The 22,867-nt window shown below is 55.3% G+C and overlaps 1 protein-coding gene across 2 annotated transcripts in view; it reads left to right on the plus strand.

The window, feature by feature from the left end:
• FBXO10 (F-box protein 10) overlaps positions 1–22,867 on the plus strand; it is a 46,348-nt gene that overhangs the window by 21,534 nt on the left and 1,947 nt on the right. For both annotated transcript variants that reach the window (XM_055132137.1, XM_055132131.1), the window contains 9 exons: positions 3,523–4,113; positions 4,988–5,821; positions 7,258–7,407; positions 9,936–10,072; positions 15,678–15,748; positions 18,439–18,591; positions 19,589–19,858; positions 21,211–21,524; positions 22,258–22,439. In XM_055132137.1, coding sequence (XP_054988112.1) covers positions 3,529–4,113; positions 4,988–5,821; positions 7,258–7,407; positions 9,936–10,072; positions 15,678–15,748; positions 18,439–18,591; positions 19,589–19,858; positions 21,211–21,524; positions 22,258–22,439 — 2,696 coding nt within the window. In that variant the 5' untranslated portion in view covers positions 3,523–3,528. The remainder of the gene's footprint in view (positions 1–3,522; positions 4,114–4,987; positions 5,822–7,257; positions 7,408–9,935; positions 10,073–15,677; positions 15,749–18,438; positions 18,592–19,588; positions 19,859–21,210; positions 21,525–22,257; positions 22,440–22,867) is intronic.

Here is a 22,867-nt window from a genome sequence, read left to right on the forward strand (position 1 = left end):
AGTAAAAGTGACGGGGTGGGGGAGGGAATATAGGAGAACATCTTGATTATTTGGGGATAGTAAGGGCTTCTCTGGTGGGCAAAATCAGTCCTTATAGATTGGTGTTGAAATATATGCCTAAAAACTCAACTTAGTAACTTCGTAAATCATAGTTCTTGAATTTAAAAAAAGTTTATAAATTAATTTTATAAATTAAATAAATGGATTCTCCAAAACAAACAGATTTTTTTAAAAGTTCTCATAAGAGACAAAGATCAGGGGCTGGAGCGATAGCACAGCGGGTAGGGCATTTGCCCTGCACGCGGCCGATCTGGGTACGATTCCCAGCATCCCATATGGTCCCCTGAGCACCGCCAGGAGTAATTCCTGAGTGCATAAGCCAGGAGTAACTCTTGTGCATCGCTGGGTGTGACCCAAAAACAAAACAAACAAACAAACAAAAAACAACAAAAGACAAAGATCCGGTCATCTTCATCCGCAAGTTTAGAAACTTCTCCTCAAAAAGATACTGTTAGGAAAATAGGAAAGGAAGGTGCAGACTGGGAGAGGATAGTCACAGAACTTTCATGGGGTGGATACTAAACAAGTTCTATAAATCGGTTAAATAAAAAAACAACTCCCTTAAAAAGAGAGAGGAAAGAAAAAAGATTTGAACCAACTCTTCAAAAAGATTTGCTCTAGCTCTTCAAAGAGGAGCTGTGTGATTAGCCAGGAAGTACGAGGGAACGTGCTCGGTGAGCCCGGTCAATCAGGGGGGAAATGTGAGTTACAAGCAAGCCGAGGGCCCGTCCCATTCCCACTGAGCAGTACAGTGGAGACCTGCAGGAATGGAGGAGAGGGAAGAGAGAAGCAGTCGTGCCTCTCACACCTTCACCCATAGTGACGGCATAAAGGGGGCTGAGGGACCCCTCTCTCGGGGAGAGGACCCCTCATTTTCACCTTTAGGAAAGCAGTTCTACTCATCCCCTTCCCGACACCACCTCTCTCTTCCCATTATTAGGTATTTCTTCAAGATCAAAGCAACAATTCACAAAGCAGTTATGTAAAAATACAACAGCATTGTTCTTAATCACCCCAAACTAGCAACAGTGCCATTTTCTGTCAAACAATTGGTTTTTGAAGTTCAGAGCAGTAGTACAGCAGGTAGGGCATTTGCACACCCTATGGTCCCTACCAGGAATAAGCCCTGAACACCACCAGTGGCACAAAAACAAACAAAAAAAATGATGTTTTCAAACTCATCAATGAAATACTACTTGGCAATAAAAAGGACTGAACTACTGATATGTGCAAAACTGGATGAATGTCTGAAATGTGCCTTATACAATGGATTGCATACTTGGTGGTTCCCTTTGTACGAAGTCCTGGTACAGACAAAACTCATCTGTGATGGAGAAAATCTCCAAGGTAGTTTGCCCTAAAGGGTGAGGGGTAGGAATTGAATAAGAAAAGTCATGAAGGAACTTTTTGGTTTGGGGGCCACACCTGGCGGTGCTCAGGGCTCACTCCTGGCGGGGCTTGGGAGGAGCATATGGGGTGTCAGGGATTGAACCTGGGTTGGCTGCGTGCGAGGCAAGCACCCTGCCTGTTGTGCTGTCTCTCCAGCCCTGCTGTGTTGACCATAGCAGTGAATACACAAACTTCCCCTGGTTCGTGTGTATAACGTATAGTACATAAAACTATATAGAAAATGATCCAAATGCAGACACCCACAGACAAGAACAAGTAGAACTGGAGAAACCGGAATGAAGGGGTGGGTTGTCCCTATTCCACATGCTGGCTGTGACATACTGTGTTACTACAGTGTTATCACAGGCGAGGTTGGTGGGGCGGGAAACTGGGCCAAGTGTGTGTATAAAGCATCTTGGTTTATTCTTCCATCCAGTTGCATGTGAACACCGCAGTATGGCAAATTTTAGTTTCTTCCTAGAGGAAAATTGGAGACATGTATCATGCCCTATACCTTGGCAGGAGATGTAAATAAATAAATGAGCTGGGAAGATAGTGACGTCCTTCATAACAAGGCGGCAGTCAGGCTTCTAGGATCTTGTTCCAAGGTCTGAGGAACTAAGTAGGCCAGAGGAGGCTCATTTTCAGCTTCACTAAGAATCACAGTGTCAAAGACTTGAGGCTTACAAATAAGTTTCAGCCCTCAAGTTCCTAGTAATAGTTGGCCCGGCTCACAAACGCAGCCAACCAAATCGGTCGTTTTCCAGCATGCAGCCCATTCACTACCCTGGAGCCCGGGAAATGAGAAGTCGGTGTGTCCTGTGCGTGACTTGGCTAGTAGGTCACCAGATGGCAGATGAAGCACAGCCTCTCTTACAGCATGATTTTTAGAGGCTCCGGGGGGCTGGGTTCAGCAGCAGAAAGTGTGGTGCTGTCGGTGTGGTCCCCAGTGCTGCCCCCATGCGTGTCAAGCAAGGTTCCTCTGGGGACCCTGGGCACTGTGATGGTGGGATCTTCTCCTGTCTCACTGCTGAAGAGCACACAACACCCCCACAAGAACCTGTGGGAGCTCCGCGGGCGAAGGAACACAGCCCCAGTGGCTCCCAAGCCCCGTGGCTGAAGTTCACAGCAAGAAATGTGAGCCCCAGGGCCGGGCATGTGCTGGGCAGGACACGGCAATCTGTGATCCGCGATCGTGTCTGTCCTCAGGTGACCTGCAGGCAGACGGTGGCCATCACCCACCTCGGGGTTCATTCCTGTAGCTCTGAGGTGAGGGGGACCCTGCCCTGGAAGAGTCCGCATGTGGATCTGAGTTCATGTTGGTCCCGAGTCACAGAAACAGACCCCCGCTATCCCCCCAGCAAACCAACTTCTTAATCCGTGGATGTCGGCAGTACTGCCTCTGGCTCACACTTGAACGGGGCCTAATTAACACACGTGACAGCGCCGGCATCCATGTGTTAAGCATAGAGATTTATTGGCGGTCCTCACAGGGGTCACCAGAGTGGACATAAGTGCCCAAGAGCCCTGGGCGTCTATTAGATTGTGGAATCGGTGCTGCCCCACCAGGAGACATGCCTGGGCACTGTCCCGCTCCGCATTTCCAGCCTTCATTTCTTTTTTTTTTTTTCTTTCTTTTTGGGTCACACCCGGCTATGCACAGGGGTTACTCCTGGCGGTGGTCGGGGAACCATATGGGATGTTGGGAATCAAACCCAGGTTGGCCACATGCAAGGCAAATGCCCTACCCGCTGTGCTATCACTCCAGTCCCTCCAGTCTTCATTTCTATGTGGCTCTGGCACCCTGGGGTTCTCCCCCGAAGGTGGACACCTGGCTGCCTGCAGCATGGGGGACCGTCCATACCATCTCTGACCAAAGGGGACAGTCTTCTCAATACTGCTGGAGAGGAACCACTCGGAGGAGGGCTCCCCTGTGATTTATGAGGCTTCCCTCACTATTCCCCTTACCCCCTACCCCAAAACCTCTCCTGGGAGCTCAGGCGTGGGCACGAGATGTTTCTCGGAGGCTGCAGGTGGCACAGACAGAAACCTCCTGTGCTGTGTGTCCCACAGGTGACCATGGAGGCTGGCGGGCTGCCCCTGGAGCTGTGGCGCATGATCCTGGCCTACCTGCACCTCCCGGACCTGGGCCGCTGCAGCCTGGTGTGCAGGGCCTGGTACGAGCTGATCCTTAGCCTGGACAGCACGCGCTGGCGCCAGCTCTGCCTCGGCTGCACCGAGTGCCGCCACCCCAACTGGCCCAACCAGCCCCACGTGGAGCCCGAGTCGTGGCGGGAGGCCTTCAAGCAGCACTACCTGGCCTCGAAGACGTGGGCCAAGAACGCCCTGGACCTCGAGTCGTCCGTCTGCTTCTCGCTCTTCCGCCGGCGGCGGGAACGGCGCACCCTGAGCGTGGGGCCGGGCCACGAGTTCGACAGCCTGGGCAGCGCCTTGGCCATGGCCAGCCTCTACGACCGCATCGTGCTCTTCCCAGGCGTGTACGAGGAGCAAGGCGAGATCATCCTGAAGGTGCCCGTGGAGATCGTGGGTCAGGGCAAGCTGGGGGAGGTGGCCCTGCTGGCCAGCATTGACCAGCACTGCTCCACCACGCGCCTGTGCAACCTCGTCTTCATGCCCGCCTGGTTCTCCCCCTTCATGTTCAAGGTGAGCACCCTCCCTCATCCCACTCGGGGATGCCCTCAGGCCCCTGCTCAGGGCGTTGGGGACTCCCTTTGGTTGGCATCAAGAGCGTGGTCGGTGCACCTGAGTTCTGAGGAACCGGTGGGGTGGGCGGGAGTGGGGAGGCATTCCTGGAAAAGCCGTATCCAGCAGCGTGGACTCGAGGCCAGTTCTTTCCTTTGCACTGGACTAACCAGACCCACAGGTAGAGCATCTAGTGGGCAGGTTCCAGAGCCTGCTGCAGGCTGACGGGCACAGGAATGCCTCCTGGCAGCAGGCCAAAGACGGGAAGCTGGGCTGGAGCAACAGTGCAGTGGGGAGGGTGCTTGCCTTGCACGGGGCTGACACTGGTTCGATCCCCAGCATACCCTGTGGTCCCCCGAGCCTCACCAGGATTGATTCCTGAGTCCAGAGCTGGAGAGTAAGCCCTGAGTGCTGCTAGGTGTGGCCCAAAACAATAATTTAAAAGTTTGGAGGTGGGTCCTTCAAAAGTGGCCACACTTGGTGGTGGTCAAGGGCTCACCCCTGGTGGTCCTCATAGGACCATGCGGTGCTGGGGGTGAACTGCAAAGCATGTGCTCAGCACTTTGAACTGTCTCCCTGGTGGAAGTCGTGGTGGCGGTGCAGAGTGTGGACTTGGTGCTTCCCGATGTGCACGCCTTCCCCCTTCTCTTGTGGAAGGAGGCAAGTGCAGGCTGCACCGGGCCCCTAGGTTCACGTGGGGCCTACTTGCCATGTGCCGTTGAGGAAGGGTGTTCTTTGGGCCTCTCCGTGCCCCACGAGGAGTGGGACTGCACTGTCCTGCAGAGGGACCCCACCCCCCGGTGACACACGTCCCTTTCTGCTTGTCTTCCCCCAGACAACATCGGGGCACGTCCAGTTTGACAACTGCAACTTCGAGAACGGCCATATCCAGGTCCACGGCCCGGGCACGTGCCAGGTGAAGTTCTGCACCTTCAAGAACACACACGTCTTCCTGCACAACGTGCCCCTGTGCGTCCTGGAGAACTGTGAGTTTGTGGGCAGCGAGAACAACTCCGTGACGGTGGAGGGTCACCCGTCGGCCGACCGGAACTGGGCCTACAAGTACCTCCTGGGGCTCATCAAGTCTTCGCCCAGTCTGCTCCCCACCGAGGACTCGGACGCCCTGATGTCCCTGGACCTGGAGAGCAGGGACCAGGCATGGAGCCCCAAGACGTGTGACATCGTCATCGAGGGCAGCCAGAGCCCCACCAGCCCCGCCTCCAGCTCCCCCAAGCCCGGCTCCAAGGCCAGCTCCCAGGAGACGGAAGGGGGCAGCGACGGGGAGCGAGTGGCCCAGACCCCGGACAGCAGCGACGGGGGCCTGAGTCCCAGCGGCGAGGAGGAGGACGAGGACCAGCTGACCTACCGGCTGTCCTACCAAGTGCAGGGCCCCCGCCCGGTCCTGGGGGGCTCCTTCCTGGGCCCCCCGCTGCCGGGCGCCTCCATTCAGCTGCCCAGCTGCCTCGTGCTCAACTCCCTGCAGCAGGAGCTGCAGAAGGACAAAGAGGCCATGGCCCTGGCCAGCTCCGTGCAGGGCTGCCTCATCCGTAAGTGCCTGTTCCGGGACGGGAAGGGCGGCGTGTTCGTGTGTTCCTATGGCCGCGCCAAAATGGAAGCCAACGTCTTCCGGAACCTGACCTACGCCGTGCGCTGCATCCACAACAGCAAGGTGCTGCCCTCTTGCCTGGGGAGCGGGGGTGCGGTGGGGAGGGGTGCGGGGGGCCTCCAGCAGAAGAGTTCTGATGGGGCTATTTGCATTGTATTAAAATATACAATGCAAATAGCCCCATCAGAACCCTACTAGAGCGATAGCACAGAGGGTAGGGCGTTTGCCTTGCACCCAGCCTACTCGGGTTTGATTCCTCTGCCCCTCTCGGAGAGCCCGGCAAGCTACCAAGAGTATCTTACCCGCACGGCAGAGCCTAGCAAGCTCCCCGTGGAGTATTCAATATGCCAAAAACAGTAACAAGTCTCACAATGGAGACGTTACTGGTGCCCACTCAAGCAAATCAATGAGCAATGGGATGACAGTGCTATGACAGTGCTGTTTATTTACTTTGATCTTTGGGGCTTACCTGAAGGGGCTTGGGGCTTACCCCAGGCTCTGTGCTCAGGGCTCACTCCTGCACTGTCCAGGATCGGGAGGTCAGGGATGGAGTCTCATTAAGCAAGCTCCTTACCCACTGTACTGTCTCACAAGCCCAGTTTACCTGGGTCACAGGTAAGTGAGGAGACAAGGCCCAAGCACCAACACCGTGGTGACAGCACTTTGCCTTTTATGGCCAGCCCCAAGCATGCATGGCCCCCGAGCACTGTCAGGAGACTCTCCTGTGCACAGGGCTCAGAGTAGCCCCCCAGCCCCAAGTAGCAGGAGAGGCTACTCCAGGGACATGGTCTGCCGGAAGTCAGCAGGGCAAAGCACCTAGGTGGGCATCTCCCCCTCTCTTCCCCGCCCCCCCCCCCCGTGAGCGTTTCCTGTCAAGAGGGCAGGCGGGCATGTGACCACGGTCAGGGTGGTTAAATGCAGAAAGAAGCACCTGGCAGGGCCTCCCCCTGGTCCAGCAGTGATCTGGAAGGGGGCCCTTCATACCCACACTGCTCACTGGGCCTCTGTTTGCAGTTTGGAGGGCTGGGGCTGGGGGAAGAGGGCGTTCCACCCCAGGATGAGACTCCCAGAGAGACTCGGAGTGGCCGGAATAGAGCCAAGGGGAGGGTGGGATGGCGGGGAGCCCTCAGGCAGCACGAGCCTGTGATGCCCAAAGAACTGCTGCTTCGGGGACATGATCCTGCCCCAGGGAATCGTACCCTGAGGACAACCATCATATCACCCCTGAAAATCGCACCTTTTCTGTCCACTCGGCCCCAGTCTCCCCATCTGCTGTTTTCCCTGTCCGTGCTCCCACCCGTGACCCTCCGCAGGGGTGAGTCTGGAGCGAAGGGCCAGGCCCAGGATGGGGACTCATTAGGGGCCCTTGGGAGGTGAGTAAGGAGCCCCCAGCATCTCACAGCGGCAGGGGCAGGCTGCACCCCACCTCCCAGAGCGAGGAGTGGGGGGACCCAGCCCTGTGGAGGGAGGGGTACCAGCGCTTTCTCCCCCCCCCTTAGATCGTCATGCTCAGGAACGACATCCACCGCTGCCGGGCCTCGGGCATCTTTCTGCGCTTGGAGGGAGGGGGCCTGATCGCCGGCAACAACATCTACCACAACGCCGAGGCAGGCGTGGACATCCGGAAGAAGTCCAACCCACTCATCCTGGTATGGCTGTCGGTCTAGGGCCCCTGGGAGGATGGGAGTCAGGGCAGGGAGGCCATGGGGCATAGGCGTCTTCTCGGAGCTGCTCTGATGTTCTATCATCCTCCAGGTCATGCACTGCTGCCTCTTGGCGGTGGGTCCCCCCCTCTCTGTCCGGGCCTCCCTCTTGCTCCATGCGCCCCTTCTGAGTGCCTTGCAGTCCAGCCCTTCCCTGCTATCTCCCAGACGATAGGAAAGAACTCCTCCAGAGAGCGAATTCTCAGAGGGCCTGGAGACTGCAGTGGCTTTGCGTTTGCTAAGATTTCAAGGATAGGAATGCCACCCTTCAGGAGAGTTGGGGGGTACTAGAAAGATAATACAGGGATTCGGGCGCTTGTCTTATATGCAGCTGACCTGTTAATCCCCAGCTCTGCAGAGGGTCCCCCAAACAGCTGTTTGGAAGTCGCTTTCACTTTCACACACCACCGGGTAGTGGCCCAGACACCCCACCACCAAAAAAAAAAAAAAAAGGCAGTTGGATCTGAAATTAAAACAAACACCAAGTTAGCTCATTCTTTCCTATTAAAAAGGATATTTGGGATACTTAGTTCTGAGAGTTTTGTTTCACAGATACCATGCGAATGTGGCTTAATTCTACACTGGCGTGACAGTCAATTCAAACCCTAGGATATGAGGCTGGTGAGTGTGAGACCAGCCCCTTGGTCCACTCCGGCCTGCCCTGAGGGAAACACTCGGCAGAAACTGGAACACAGGACAGACTTTCTGTGGGCATGGAAAGACGCCATCCACCAGTGTGATCGTGCCCATTGTCGGCTGGGAATGGTTCTAAGCTCTCGTATGTTCTCTGGCTGCAGCTGAGTCCTTGTGCAACCCTGTGAGGTCGAGTCACTCCCACTTCAGTGGTGGAGACACGAAGGCTCCCAGAGGCTATAGGTCTTACCCCAGATCACTGGTGCCAGAGCTGAGGTTTGAACCGAGGACGTCTGGGTTAATGGGTTTATTAACGCCCATCACCCGTCATACCTATTGACCGTGCAAAGCAGAGAAAAGGAAGTCCCTGAGACCGTTCTCCAAGACACACCGGGGGCCCAGGAAATAGATAACACAGGGGGCTGACATGGCCAGGCTGTAGCATGGTGGTTGCTAGCACCACTGGGGAGCTCCCCCCTCGCTCCCCCAAAACAGACAAGGCTGAGCCAGTGGCTTCTGCCAACTTCCTTTCTCCTCTGACACACAACTGTTGCTGTGACATGGTTTCAGCCTAGCAGATCACTGCCGCTGTGGCCAGAGGCAGCAGGGTGGTGGTCTTCCTCCTGGGACAGGAGGGCCGGGCCCCAGAGCAGACGGGGAAGGCGCTCTGTTCCCATCCTGGGTTTTTTGTTTTGTTTTTGTTTTGATTTGGAGTCATACTCAGCTGGACTCAGGGCTTCCTCCTGACTCTGTGCTCAGGGATCCTGGCACTGCTCTGGGGACCATACAGGGTACCAGGGGATCAGTCCTAGGTTCGCCACATGCAAGGCAAGTGCCCTACCCACCGTACTTGGCTCCAGCCCCTCCCAGCCTGGTTTTATCCACCTGCGTGGGAGCTCCCCCGCCCTGAGGGGCTTCTTTCAGGCTGGGAGTTCCTGGAGAGTCTGCCCATCTTCCCAGAGGAAACCTGAGAGTGAGCAGGAAGAGAAGCGTGTCCAGCAGGGAGCATTTTTAAGCAAACCAGAACTTTGCTGCTATGCAATTGTTTGTTTGTTTGTTTGTTTGGAGGTCACACCTAGCTGTCCTCAGGGATCATTCCTGGCAGGACTCAGGGGTACCATATGATATGCTGGGAATCAAACCTGGATCAGCTGCATGCAAGGCAACAGCCGTAATCTACTGTACTCTCTCTGGCCTTCCACAAAACTGTTTTGGAAGACAGCTATTGGCGATCGGCATTTGGGATTGCATTTGGGCTGTCAATGAACGATTAGAGTGCAACCATTTTATTATAATTTGTTATCATGAAACTTTTTTGTCACTGTGCAAAAGCTGCCCATGGGCTGGAGATGGAATCTCTTAAGTTTTAGCTCTGGCTTTGCTACAGACCTCAGCAGTGACCCCAGGACCTAACAAGAAGTCAGGAAAACCTCTTTGTGTCTGTATAGCCCCTACACCTCTGGCACCGCATGTCCTGTGGGATTTATGTTTCCCCAAACTTTGGCAGTATCTCCCCTGAATGAGAAGTAAAGAGGGGACACCCAGCAACTCTCCCCCTTCCCCGGGGCTCTGTTTGTCTTGTGCCCTCATGTGATGGGTACCACTGAGAAGCAGATCTTGTTTAAGATGAGTGGCAGTGGACCAGTGAGAATGATGCCAGTTCCTGCATCCCTGGACCCTTGACCATGCATTTGAGGGACTCTTGGGAGGCACAGAAGCTCTCAGCTTACACATCAGGGCGAGAGCCTCCGGTCAGTTCATGTTCTCTCCTCCCAGGCGGCTGGCCTCATGGGCTGGGTCCACCTCTGACCAAGTCACTTGTGCCTCCCATTCACTCGCAGTGCAACCAGATCCACCATGGCCTGCGCTCTGGCATCGTCGTCCTCGGCAACGGGAAAGGTGTCATCAGGAACAACCAGATCTTCTCAAACAAGGAGGCTGGCATTTACATCCTATACCACGGGAACCCCATTGTGAGGTGGGTGCCAGTCCTGAAGCATCCCGCCCACCCATGGCTCCCCTTCTCCCCTTCTCCTCTCACTGTCTCCCCGTGCTTTTTGTTATTTGGAAACCATCAAATTTTAGAGTTTATTGAAGGCAAATAGCCAGCAGAGGGATAGTACAGTGGGTAGGACATTTATTTTGCACACGGCCAACCTGGGTTCATTCCCTGGCACCCCATACAGTCCCCCAGCATCCCTCCAGAAGTGATCCCTGAACACAGAGCCAGAAATAAGCCCTGAGAACCACTGGGTGTGGCCCAAAAGTATGACTAAAGGCAACAAGGGCCAAAATAGGTAGGGTGTTTGCCTTTCATGCAGTTGACCCAGGTTCAATCCCAGGCATTCCATAAAGTCCCCCCAAGCACTGCCAAGAGTAATTCCTGAGTGCAAAGCCAGATATAACCCCTGTGCATCTCTGGGTATGACCCAGAAAGCAACTTATTTATTTATTTACTTACTTACTTAAAGCAGAGTAAAGGTGCAAATAAAGGCGTCTGCTGCAGGAACACACCTACTTTCATGCTTCTAGTTCAGTGCACAGGGCCATTCTGTCAGGCAACACGTGACCGAGCCCTTCTTCTGATGGTCACAGGTAAAGAGGGGCAGACTCTCCAGGGGACAGAGTGCCCAGGAGAAGCATGTCGGCTCACCTGGTAATCCAGTCAGTGGATCATGCTCCTGGGATGTTCCACTCTGGGGGCTGCATCTGGCCAAGCATGAAGCCAGCTTGATTGCTCAGTAGAGTGAGCAGTTCTGGACACTGTCTGGTGTCAGCTAGGCATATTGCAGTGGACACTCACTCTCTCATGCGTGTATGCTCTCTCTCTCTCTCTCTCTCTCTCTCTCTCTCTCTCTCTCTCTCTCTTCCCCCACCTCTGTCTCTCCCCCCTCTCTCCTCTTTTGAGGAGGAGGAAGTCTAGCTTTCTGCTGCTAGTGCAGTGAGAGCCTTGTTTAAGATGAGTGGCAGTGGACCAGGGAGAATGGCAAATATCAAAAATAGGAGGAACAGGGGGCTGGAACGATAGCACAGTCAGTAGGGCGTTTGCCTTGCACGCGGCCGACCCAGGTTCGATTCCCAGCATCCCATATGGTCTCCTGAGCACCGCCAGGAGTAATTCCTGAGTGCAGAGCCAGGAGTAACCCCTGTTCATCGCTGGGTGTGACCCAAAAAGCAAAAAAGAAAAAAAAAAAAAGGAGGAACAATCTGTGTTGGAGGGAAGGGATCTGGTTGAAAGGAACTCTCATCCACTGCTGGTGGGAATGTTGTATGGTGCAACCCTATGGAAAACAGTATGGAGAGTTCTCAGTAAACTTAGAATTGGACTGCCAAATGACCCAGCAATTCCACTTTTAGGTATCTATCCCAAGGACGTAAAAACACTCTCCCAAAGGACATTTGCATACCATTATTCATGCTGCATTCCGTACAATAGCTAAGATATGGAATCAACCTAGGTGTTCAATCACTGAAGAATTATGAAGATGTGTTCCTATATACACAATGGAATACTATGTAGCTGCAATGAATGATGAAATTATGCAGTTTGCTGCAATGTGGTTGAAACTGGAAGATAATCATGTGAATAAAGTAAGCCGGAAGAAGAAAGATAAACACATGATCTCACTTATCTGTGGTGTATAGAATACTGAATGAGGACATGTACTACAGTAAAAGGAGATGCTTAGATTATCCTTGACTCAAGTGTTTAGAGAGGAGCCCGAGAGAAGGAAAGAAGTCAGGGGGAGAAGAGAACAAGAAGTAATGGGTGAACAGGCATCAGGGCTTCAGTTATGCCCGTGATATGAGTGTTATAGCCAAATATCCCAAACACAGACTCAACAGAACTAAAAACATGAGATCTAAGCGGCAACCACTGAGACTTTGTAACATGACTAACAAGTTGACAGGCGGGGCTAGGGTAGGGGTGAGGAGGGACTCTGGGAACACTGGTGAAGGGAAGTTGACACTGGTGGTGGGACGGGTGTTGAAATAGTATATGTCTTAAATGCAGTTATCTATAACTTTGTAAATCACAGTTCTTTAAGAGAGAGACAGAGGCAGATACTGAGAGCAGCAGTGGAGTTGGGTTCTGAAATGGGGTGGTACATGCGCCTGAGAGATAGCCATGGGTGTTCATGGTCAAAGAAGCAGGAAGCGGAGAGCATGGGTTGGCAGACAGCCCTCGTGGCTGGAGAAAAAGACCATCCGGTTGTGACACTGATATAAAGTATTATAGGTTGGGACTGTCCAGGGTAGACCTGGGTCCTGGCCACTGCAGCTTGGAGAGGTCTCTGGCAGTCGGTGGAACGGGCTGATGGGACAGAGGAGCTAAGCCCTCTGTCACTCTGTCAATCAGGGCGAGGAGGGTGATGCTGCTTCCTGCTCGAGAATGGGGCACCCTTAAAGGTTGGGAGCAAAAGGCTCATGCCGTGATGTCTCAGCTTTGGGAACATGGGAGCCCTGAATGCTGTGGACGGTCCAGTCTGCCCACTACCTGTCCCAGCGTGCTCTGCCTATGGCTGCACTCCTGTACACTGGGCATGTGGGGACATTTCAGCTCCTCTGACAGCCCAATCTCTGAGCAGTCCCATTTCTGCGATGCATCTGTTTTCTCCATGTTCTGGAGAATTTACTGACAGCACCACTTTTTTTTCCCCCCCGCCTCCGTGTTCCTGCGCTAAGATAAGATGATGTGTTTGTGTTTGGAGGTGCACATGTGCACATTACTGGTTTCAGGCTCACTGAAGTCTGTATTCACGGTGGACAGAGATGGGTGTGTGGAAACTGTCTCTGCTCCCAAGAGTTCTATTTCATGCTGCAACCAGCCACAGTGGACAAATAGCCGTGAGCAAGGAGGAGGCCACTGCAGTGGGGGTGTGGGGGCACTGGGGCATCACGCCGCTCCAGAGCAGCCCAGACCTAAACGTCAGCCCAGCAGGCCTGCTCAGGAAGGACCACGTGGGACTGACAGCAAAGTTGTGCTTAAGGGATAAGAGAGCAAACACGTGGGGTGCAGGGGCAAGGAAAGGCACTGAGGTCTGGGGGAGAAGGGGTGAAGGGTGAGAAGGGTGGTGTCCTGAGCACACAATGCCCAGGATGGAGCAGTAAACCCACAGAGGCAAGCTGGTGTGAGAGCACCGAGAGCCTCCAATGCCGAGGAGAGCCATGGTCCCCAATGGTGTTGAGTCCCATTCCCCGAAGCCTCTGAGTACCACCCTATGGTGAGGGCCCACACAGGGAGGGCCGCACCTGGAGATGGGAGACAACCGCCTTGTCCAGGTGGGTCTGGGGCCATCACAGGGGCCTTCCAAGTGGGGGAAAACCGGGATGTCAGGGTCAGAGAAAGGGAACGCTGGCAACTGCGGTAGGAAGCCATGGGGAGACCACAGAAATCAGGGCAGCCCTCAAAGCTGGGTGGAGATAAAGCAGGAAATGGATCCCCAACTGACACAGGGCCCCCAAGTCTGGCTCTACTCACCCCAGAAAGCTGCATTGTGGACTTCTCAGCCCCTGAACTGGAAGATGGCAGACTTGCACCGTTCCAGGCCACTGAATGTGTGTTCATTCATGACAGAGACCCTCGGCCACACAAGGAAAGGTGGACCTTACCTAAGGACGCTGAGGAACGGTTCAGGGGTTTGAGCGGGAATATTAGCATCAGCTCTGTGCCCTGGATCTATAAAACACTCATTCTGGGAGCAGGCTGGGCTTTCTCCCCGTCTGTTTCCTTGTGGCGGGATGTAGGGCGGGGAAGGCACAGAAAGCATGTTGGAGATCCCTAACGTGGCCTGGATAAAGCAGACCACAGAATTTTTTATTTGATTTGATTGCCAGTGAGAGTTATGTAACCCATCATGTAGGAGAGAGAGAGAGAGAGAGAGAGTGAGAGTGTGTGTGTGTGTATGTGTGTGTGTGTGTGTGTGTGTGTGTGTGTGTGTGTGTGTGTATAAAACCCAGCCATGGTTCCCTCCAATGTCCTGCCTCCTCCCCTGAAGGCTTCCTGTCCCCGTTTTCATCCGTGACCTGCTCGCCCCGTGCTCGCCCACTTGCATGTTTTCCTGGGTGCCCCTGAGTCCTTTCTGGAGGTCGCCGAGGCCTGTGTGGCAATAGCCAGTCGTGCGTTCTCTGTTCTCCCACGATCCTCGGAAGTGGAGGCGGTGAAGCCCTGCTCAGGACTGTGTCCAGCTGTGAGTTCTGGAAACCCACAGTGACTGTCAGCGGACGGAACTGTGACCAGATCAAAGCGGACCCTTTGGAGCCGTGGGAGAGAGAAATAGGGATGTTGTTATCAGCTCGTTCCACTTTCTCAACTCCAGACGCACAGCACAGAGGCAGTTAACATTTGACTTCTCAGCACGAACGTTAAACGGCTGTTTGTCCTCTGTACCAAGTAAAGCCCTCGGACTCGCGAGAGAGTGCCACATCAGCTGCACAGTCCTGTGTGCTCAGCGGGGTTCTGCAGGATGATTCTGTGCCCCCTCCTACACCACAATCCTACAGGGGTGTGTCCTTCCTGTGGGACGAGGGGGGTGGGGTTGGAGAATGTGGGTCTCCTTCCTATCCATCAGAGAAGTCAGCCAGAAATGGGCTCTGGGCTGAATGGCCCTTTCTTCCGACACCATGTGTGACTGGCTCTGCTTCCACAGGCTCCTGGGTGTGGCTCCGGGGATGGGTCCATCTCTGAGCAGGAGCATGACCTCACTTGCCTTCCACTGTGGCCAGCCCACCTGTTGTCTGAAATCCTCGGAACCCCCTTTTGAGACCTGGTCTACATTTAAAAAAAAAAATTTATTGAATCACTGTGAGATACAATTACAAAGCTTTCATGATCAGGTTTCAATCATACAATGTTCCAACATCCATCCCTTCACCAGTGTACATTTCCCACCACCAACGTCCTCCCATTGGTGCCCCCCTGCTGCCCTGGTCTCTGCCTCTGGCCACCCCCGTGGTGTCTTTTTTTGCTTTTTGGGTCACACCCAGAGACGCTCAGGGGTCACTCCTGGCTCTACACTCAGGAATTACCCCTTGCCGTGCTTAGGGGACCATATGGGATGCTGGGAATCGAACCGGGTCGGCCGCGTGCTACCTGCCGTGCTATCACTCCAGCCCCCCCAGGTGTCTTTTTAAGACACCCCTCAGGCTTAGCCTTAGGCTGCCTACAGTGGATGGATGATCAGATTGACAGAAAGGAAGGTGCCAAGGAGCTGTCAGGTCGAAACAGCTTAGACGCTCATCACCAGCACAGACTCCTGCAGATTCAGGACGCAAATGACTCTCAAACACACTTAACAAGGCCATCTTGGAGCCCCGGACGCCGCCAGAACATAAGCTCGCTGTGACTCGCACCTCTTGATATTGGCTTCCTGAAATATGTCTCTGTGGAAGACAAAGGGGGCCACAGGAGGTGGGGGTGGCGCTGTGCCCACAGGGAGCAGGGGTGAAGCCCTGCTGATCCGGAAGGGCTCTGTGGCCTGGCGAGCAGAGCCTTCCCCCGGAGCCTACAGCAGGTGGCGCTCACTGGGCTGGGTGACCACAGCCCGCTCTCACTCTCCATCTTTGTCCTCTGTCCCTTTCAGTGGGAACCACATTTTCAAGGGCCGTGCGGCGGGCATCGCGGTGAATGAGAACGGCAAAGGCCTCATCACAGGTAAGGAGGGGGCCGTCGCCCCCCACCCCACCACGATCCAGTCTGCGTCCTCTCGTCCCTGCACTCGGTCCTGTGCCACTACCAGCCAGCCGCCTCCCTATGGGAGCTGGTCCTTAGGGACGCCCACTCCATGCCAGCCCCCCGTGGACAGCTCAGCGGCAGGGGAGAGTGCCGTCTTCTGGACAGAACTGGGAGTTGGAGGCGCTCTGAGGGCGGATTCCGTGACTCCCCTCATCTGTCTGCCTGACCAGCTCCTGCTCATCTTCCGACCCCCAGTCTCTGCCTCAGGGAAGCCCTCCTGGACCCCACCCCCACTCCCACCACCACCACTCACACATAAATACTGGTACCCGGGAGGCCTGACCGCAAGAAACGTCTTGGTGAGGCATTAACCCTCCGCCACCTCTCCCAGGAGGTAGAGTGTAAGCAGGGCCAGGCACCGGCCGGCCTGGAGCCTCCCTCGACCTCAGCACCCAGCACAGCCACAGCTCTCTCACCCCCACCCCACCTCCCACCTCTCAGGAGGGGACGCACCCGGTACTGAAGGCTCACACGAAGGCCCAGCTCAGGGTGCCGCTGCTCAGACAGTCACACGGGCGGAGGTGAGCCCACGTGGGGCCACTCAGGAGGACCCAGTCCCGGCAGGGCCACACGGGGCACAGATGGGCAGGTCGAGCAGAGAGGACCCTCTGTGTTGGGGTGCGGTATGCAGGGGCATGGGGCTAGGCTAGAGGAGGCCAGTGACCCACCCCCAATCCCAGGAGACAGAGTCAAGCGGCCACACTGGGGTGGGCAGGCAGTAGTGACCAGAACCATCCACCTGACTTGTAAGCACAACCGCTCCCAGGGGTGGTGTGTGGAGGGCAGGTGTAAGGGAGCCCCGAGCTGAGACTGAGCCCACACTAGGCTGGACTCCAAACCCCGCCCCCCAGAGTAGCCCCCTGCCCACCCCCGGGCTGGACTCTGCCTGCCTGGCCATGGCCCAGGGACTCACAGGACAATTCATTCTGTTCCCAGTCTCAGGGGCTTTGGTTGCAGGGGGCCGGAGGCAACAGACACCAACACAAACTGTGTAATCACAAAAAAGCAAAGATGATGATCCTCGGGTGGCTGCTGCTGCTGCTGGACACCAGTATGCGTTCGGTAGCCCTGAGCCGCCTCCCCGCCTCCCCACCTCCCCAGGTCCCCCATCAGAGACACAGAGAGACGGGGAGGCTGGGGACCACAGTCAGATGGTGAAAATGGCCCGTTTAATGCAGAGTTGCTAGCATACTTATAGAACATCTGAAGGGGGGTTGAGGTAAACACAGGTGTGATGGTCATTTACATAGATAAACATTTGGCAGAGGAAATTCTCTTAAGGAGATCAACTCAAGGAGCCAGGGCTGGAGCAATAGCACAGCGGGTAGGGCCTTGCATGCGGCTGGACCCCGGGTTCAACTCCCAGCATCCTATATGGTCCCCTGAGCACCGCCAGGGGTGACTCCTGAGTGCAGAGCCAGGAGTAACCCCTGAGCTTCGACGGGTGTGACCCCAAAAAGAAAAAAAAAAGCCTCAAGGAGACACTCTGTCTCCCAGGGACAACTGTATTGCTTTTATGTTTCCTTAAAATTGTATAAGTTATCGACACTTGCAGTTGTTTGGATAAACGCAGCAAGAGACAAAGATCCCAACACTTAGTTCTCTGGGCTGAGAGCAAACAAGGCTTTAAACACTTGGTTGCCTTGGCCCTGAGTGCGAGCAAGGCTTTTACGGTAAATCCCAGACTAAGTCCTTTGGCCAGTTCAGCTAGTCCTTCCCCAGGGCAGGTCCTGTCTCTAAAGTTGTAACAGTTTGCATGAAAACCATGCATTTATGCTTTCTAGAATGTCCCACTTCGCTGCCAGGTAGTTTTGCCACTCACCCGGGTCCATCCCAGTCCCATGGCGGGACCTCCCCTTTGGGATGTCAGGAACTACAGAGACTGAAGCCTGAGCCAAGTAGTTATGATCAAGTAATTATGCCCAGGAGCAGATATATTTCAGAGTCAATCAACTCCCAAATATTAGGAGCATAGCAGTAATGGTCTTTCTGTGTTTAACCAAAGAACATTGCTCTGTGATAACATATAAAAAGGCTATAGGGGAAACAGAAAAGCAAGTACAAATATACAGCATTTCAAATACAAAGCAGTATCAATACAAGTTCAGAATTACCAGAAAGTTTTGTTTTACAAGCAATCGAGATTAACATGGGGGACTGTGACAATGCGAAGTAAAATACAAGGGAAAGATTACAAATAAACTTTAACTAAGTTAGGGATGCTAGCAAGGGTAATATAAATTCCTCTAGGAGGAGGAAAGGAGACAATTCACTGATTAAGCCTAAAGCCCTTAGGGTTAATATCCAACACAAAGGGGAGGTTGAAGATAGACTTTGGCTAAATTAAGGATCTTAGCAAGGGCATGGTAAGCTTCTCTGGGAGGAGGAAAGGGGCAATTCACTGATAAAGCCTAAAGCACTTAGGGTTGATATCCAACAACAAACAATATAAACAACTCCTCCAAAAGTCACACCTCCCAAATATAATCTAGCCCTGGGTGGGGGGGCGCACCGTCCTCCCAATGCTGTCCCTTTTCCACACCATCCTGGTCCTTGTTGCCAGCCCTGGAGGTGGCCCCTGGGTCTTGACCCTCTTCCTCTGTCCGCAGAGAACGTCATCCGGGAGAACCAGTGGGGCGGGGTGGACATCCGCCGGGGCGGCGTGCCCGTGCTCAGGAGCAACCTCATCTGCTTCGGCTACTCAGACGGCGTGGTGGTGGGCGACGAGGGCAAAGGGCTGATCGAGGGGAACACCATCTACGGTGAGTGCCGTGTGTCGTGTCTCGGGGAAGGGTGGCCGGCCCAGGCAGAGAGGGAGGGAGGGACACCCACAGTCCCTTTACCGCCTCTTAAAGTTCAGCATTCGGCCACCCCATGGGGCCAGCCAGGCAAACAGCTTTTCTACTGGGAGCTGCAGGAGGCAGGAGGGGGCTGTTGGGTCAGCGAGGACAGGATGAGCGAGGCCTTGCCCCCAGCCCCCAGCTCCAGCCCTGTCTTCTCATGACCCAGAGACCCAAAAGGCAGCTGGAGGAAACAGTCGCAGGAAGAAAACGGGCCTCCCTCCCTGTGAGTCGGGGCCAAGCCCTGGTCTTCCCCGGTGAGGCTGACACAGGTCCCAGCTCCCCCATGCACACATGTCCCAACTGTACACACAGGACATGGTGGCCCTCTGTGCCTTCTGAGATGGTGACAGTTGTTAGTCCCGTTTGAAGGCTCAAGAAGCTAAGACGCAAAGAGGCGCTGTCCCCTGTTACACCCTGCAGCCAGGAAGCAGGGGTTGGGGTGGTGTTCCCAAGGCCTCCCCTATATTCCCCATCCCTGCACCCAGCTCTGCACGGAGGGCGGGAGCTGGATGAGCTCAGGGCCCTTGGGTGGTGTCAGGATGTGCTCTGTGCTCCGGAGGTACGGCATGGCCAAGCTCCGAGCACTCAGCCCCTGCATGGTTTCCTTGCGAGCTGGACACAAAGGAAAAGACACAGCCAGAGCTCACAGTGACCAATAGCAAGTCAAGGATCACCACACACACACACACACACACACACATACACACACACACACACACACACACACACAGACTTCTCGAGTCCAGCTGCTCACCCCCCCCCCACACACACACACTTGTCTTACACACACGCACACACAGCTCTCGGCTTCTCGCTTTTCGGAGTCCAGCTGCTCAACACACACACACACACACACACACACTTGGCCTAGTACTGCCTCCTTTCAGTGCCCTGATCAGCAACTTTCCTGCCGCAGCCAACAAGGGCTGCGGGGTGTGGATGATGTCATCCAGCCTTCCCCACGTCACCAGCAACCATGTCAGCTACAACGGCCTCTACGGAGTGGCCGTGTTCAGCCAGAAGGACGGCTCCGGCGAGCTTCCCGGAGGCCATGGGGCCCAGGAGAACTTCAGCGAGGACGGGGACGCCATCCTCTGGGAGACAGAGCTGGAGAAGGACGATGACCCGCTGCGCCGGCCTGTCACCGTGGCACTCGTGGAGTCCAACAGCATCAACCACAACGGGGGTGAGCGCCCCTCCTCCCTGCCCCCAGCACCCCCCCACCAAGCTTCCACCCGCTCAGCCTGAGCCGCCCCCACCCTCACCTCCTAGCTTTGCTTGGGTCATGTCTCTCTACTGCCTACAGTGTCTGTGACTCTCTTGTCCACGCTCTTAAGCTGTGCCCTGAGTTCCTGGCACACACTTGCGGGCAGCTCTGAGACATGTGTCCAGGTTTTCCATCTCTGATGAGATGTGTCTTAGTAGTGTAATGGCCTTCAGAGGGCCAGTGGTTGGTATTTGCCAAGGAAAACAGGAGTGTTTTCAACTCATGTGAGCTTGATAAAAGTTACAGTAGGTATTTATTCAGTCCCCCACCAGGATTATCAGAATGACCGTGGGGGCTTGTGAAAAGAGATTCCTAGGAGCCCAGAAAGCTAGTACAGTGGCCAGGGCACTTGCTTTGCATGCCCCTGACCTGGATTATATCCCCGGCACCCCCTAAGTCCCACCAGGAATGATCTCTTGAGCATCACTGTATCACTGTCATCCCATTGCTCATCGATTTGCTCGAGCGGGCACCAGTAACGTCTCCATTGTGAGACTTGTTGTTACTGTTTTTGGCATATCGTTTACGCCACAGGTAGCTTGCCAGGCTCTGCTGTGCGGGCAGGATACTCTCGGTAGCTTGCCGGGCTCTCTGAGAGGGATGGAGGAATCGAACCCGGGTCGGCCATGTACAAGGCAAACGCCCTACCAGCTGTGCTATAGCATAGTCAGGAATAAACCCGAAGCACTGTCAGGTATGGCCCCAAAACTAAAACCAAAATAAAATAAATAAGGTTTCTGGGTCAGAATTTGCTTAAAGGGCTGAGCGTAGACTGTGCTCGCAGGGGGCCAGGTGCCAGCCCCAGCTCTGCCAGTGGCGACCCCTGAGCACCAAGGTGGGGAGCATTGTCAGGTGGAGCCAAAAACCCTCAAACTGAAACAACAAAAAGCCAGGTTCTGCAGGGGTGTGCTCAGGGATGGAGCTGCCAGAACCCAGGGTCTATGTGAGGCCCCAGGTTCTATCCCTGGTGCTGCTGAAAAAGAGAAGAAAACTCTTCCGGTCCCCCAAAGCCAGACAGATCTCCCCTGGGCAGCACATTGCCTGGGGCACCACTGACCAGCTCCTCGGGAGGAAGTAGCTCCCAAGGACTGGTCCTGAACGATAGTCGTGCCTCTCCCTCCCCGCCCCCACTTATCCCTGGGGCACACAGCTGACTGCGGGTGTCAGGGCTGACTCGATGGGCCTGGCCTGGCCTTGCTGACCAGGACAACCGTCTCAACCGCCCATGCTTCCCGTGCCCTCACCCCACACCCCCCCCCCCACCTCCGCAGCCTCGGGACTGTATGTGCAGAGCAGTGAGGCGCTGCACGTGGTCACCAATGTCATCCACGCCAACGGGGACCGAGGCATCACCGTCGCGCAGAGCAGCCAGCTCACCCGGGTGGCCAACAACAGCATCTCCTGCAACCGGCAGAGCGGGGTCCGGGTGGAGGCGCCGTGCAAGGTGGAGCTCCGGGGCAATGGCGTCTACGACAACCGTGGCCACGGCGTCATCACCAAGGGTGACAGCACCGTGGTCATCGAGAACGACATCATCGGCAACCGGGGCAGCGGGCTGCAGCTGCTGCCCAGGTCTGACACCAAGGTAGGCAGGCGCCAGGCACATGGCAGGGGGCAGAGGAGGGGTTACCTGAGCACGAGACACAGTGGACCAGCCCCCTGCCCACCCAGCTCCCGCAGGAAACCAGGGACCCCTGGGATGGTCGTCTGGTTTGCGAGGCCAGGCCAGCGCCACGTCAGCTTGCGGGAGGCATCTTCCCTCAGGGCCACGACGCACTCTGCTCTCCATACAGCCAGATGCGCCTACTCACGCACCCCCACTTCTCCCGCCGCCCTCCAGCCTGGCCTCGTCCTCCCCGGCCCCCACACTGTGCGAATCTTCTGAGGGACTTTTGGGGTGCTGAGCTTCCCGTCTACGCTGAGCACTGTGCTGGGGCTCAGTGTTGCACCCCACTCAACCCTGGCGGCAGGTTCCCCCTCTCAGAGCCCCTCTCACCCACCTGTGGGGCTCTTGGGCGGCAGCTGAGCACGGTGGGAGAAGGGGATGTGGGAGGCGGCTGCACTGCTCTCTGGCACCCTCCCTCCCCTTGGCCAGGCCGCTGCCCATCCTCCCTCCTCCCTGTCTCACTCCCCTCCTCATGGAAGCCTTCCCTGGTGGTCCACTCCCTTTTCTGGCCAGCCCCTCTCCCTCGCCTCCGTGTGCACCTGCATGGAATCTCTTCCCGATCCATTCTGTTGTGAGACTCTGGCTTTAGCTCCCACCTCGGCTGTCGGGGAGCCCCTGCCGTGTGACAAGCTGCTCCTGCTGCCTCTCCCAGGTGATAAAGAACCGGATCCACTCGTTTCGGGCCTACGGCATTGCCGTGCGGGGCCGCGCCAAAGCCCTGGTGCAGGAGAACATCATCTTCCAGGGCAAGAACAACAAGACCATCTTCCAGCAGATTGCGAACAACCGGGACTGCGTCATGCAGAACAACAAATTCTTGGTCTTCAAGAAAAAGTAGGTGCCAGGGTCGAAGCGTTAGTACAGTGAGCAGGACGCCTGCCTTGCACACATCTGACCTGGGTTCCATCTGCAGCACCCCATAGGATCTTCCGAGCACCAGGAATGATCCCCAAGCACAGAGTCAGGAATGAGTCCTGAGAACTGCTGGATATGTCCCACCCCCACCCCATGAAAAAAGAAAAAAAGTAAACAAGAATATCTTTGCCGGGGCGGGAGCGATAGCACAGCGGGTAGGGCATTTGCCTTGCACACGGCTGACCCAGGTTCAATTCCCAGCATCCTGTATGGTCCCCCGAGCACCGCCAGGAGTGATTCCCGAGTGCAGAGCCAGGAGTAACCCCTGTGCATCGCCGGGTGTGACCCAAAAAGCAAAAAAAAAAAAAAAAAAAAAAAGAATATCTTTGCCTTGGCGGCCAGGGAGA

The sequence above is a fragment of the Sorex araneus genome, chromosome 1 (assembly GCF_027595985.1).
Source record: "Sorex araneus isolate mSorAra2 chromosome 1, mSorAra2.pri, whole genome shotgun sequence".
Lineage (NCBI taxonomy): Eukaryota > Metazoa > Chordata > Mammalia > Eulipotyphla > Soricidae > Sorex > Sorex araneus.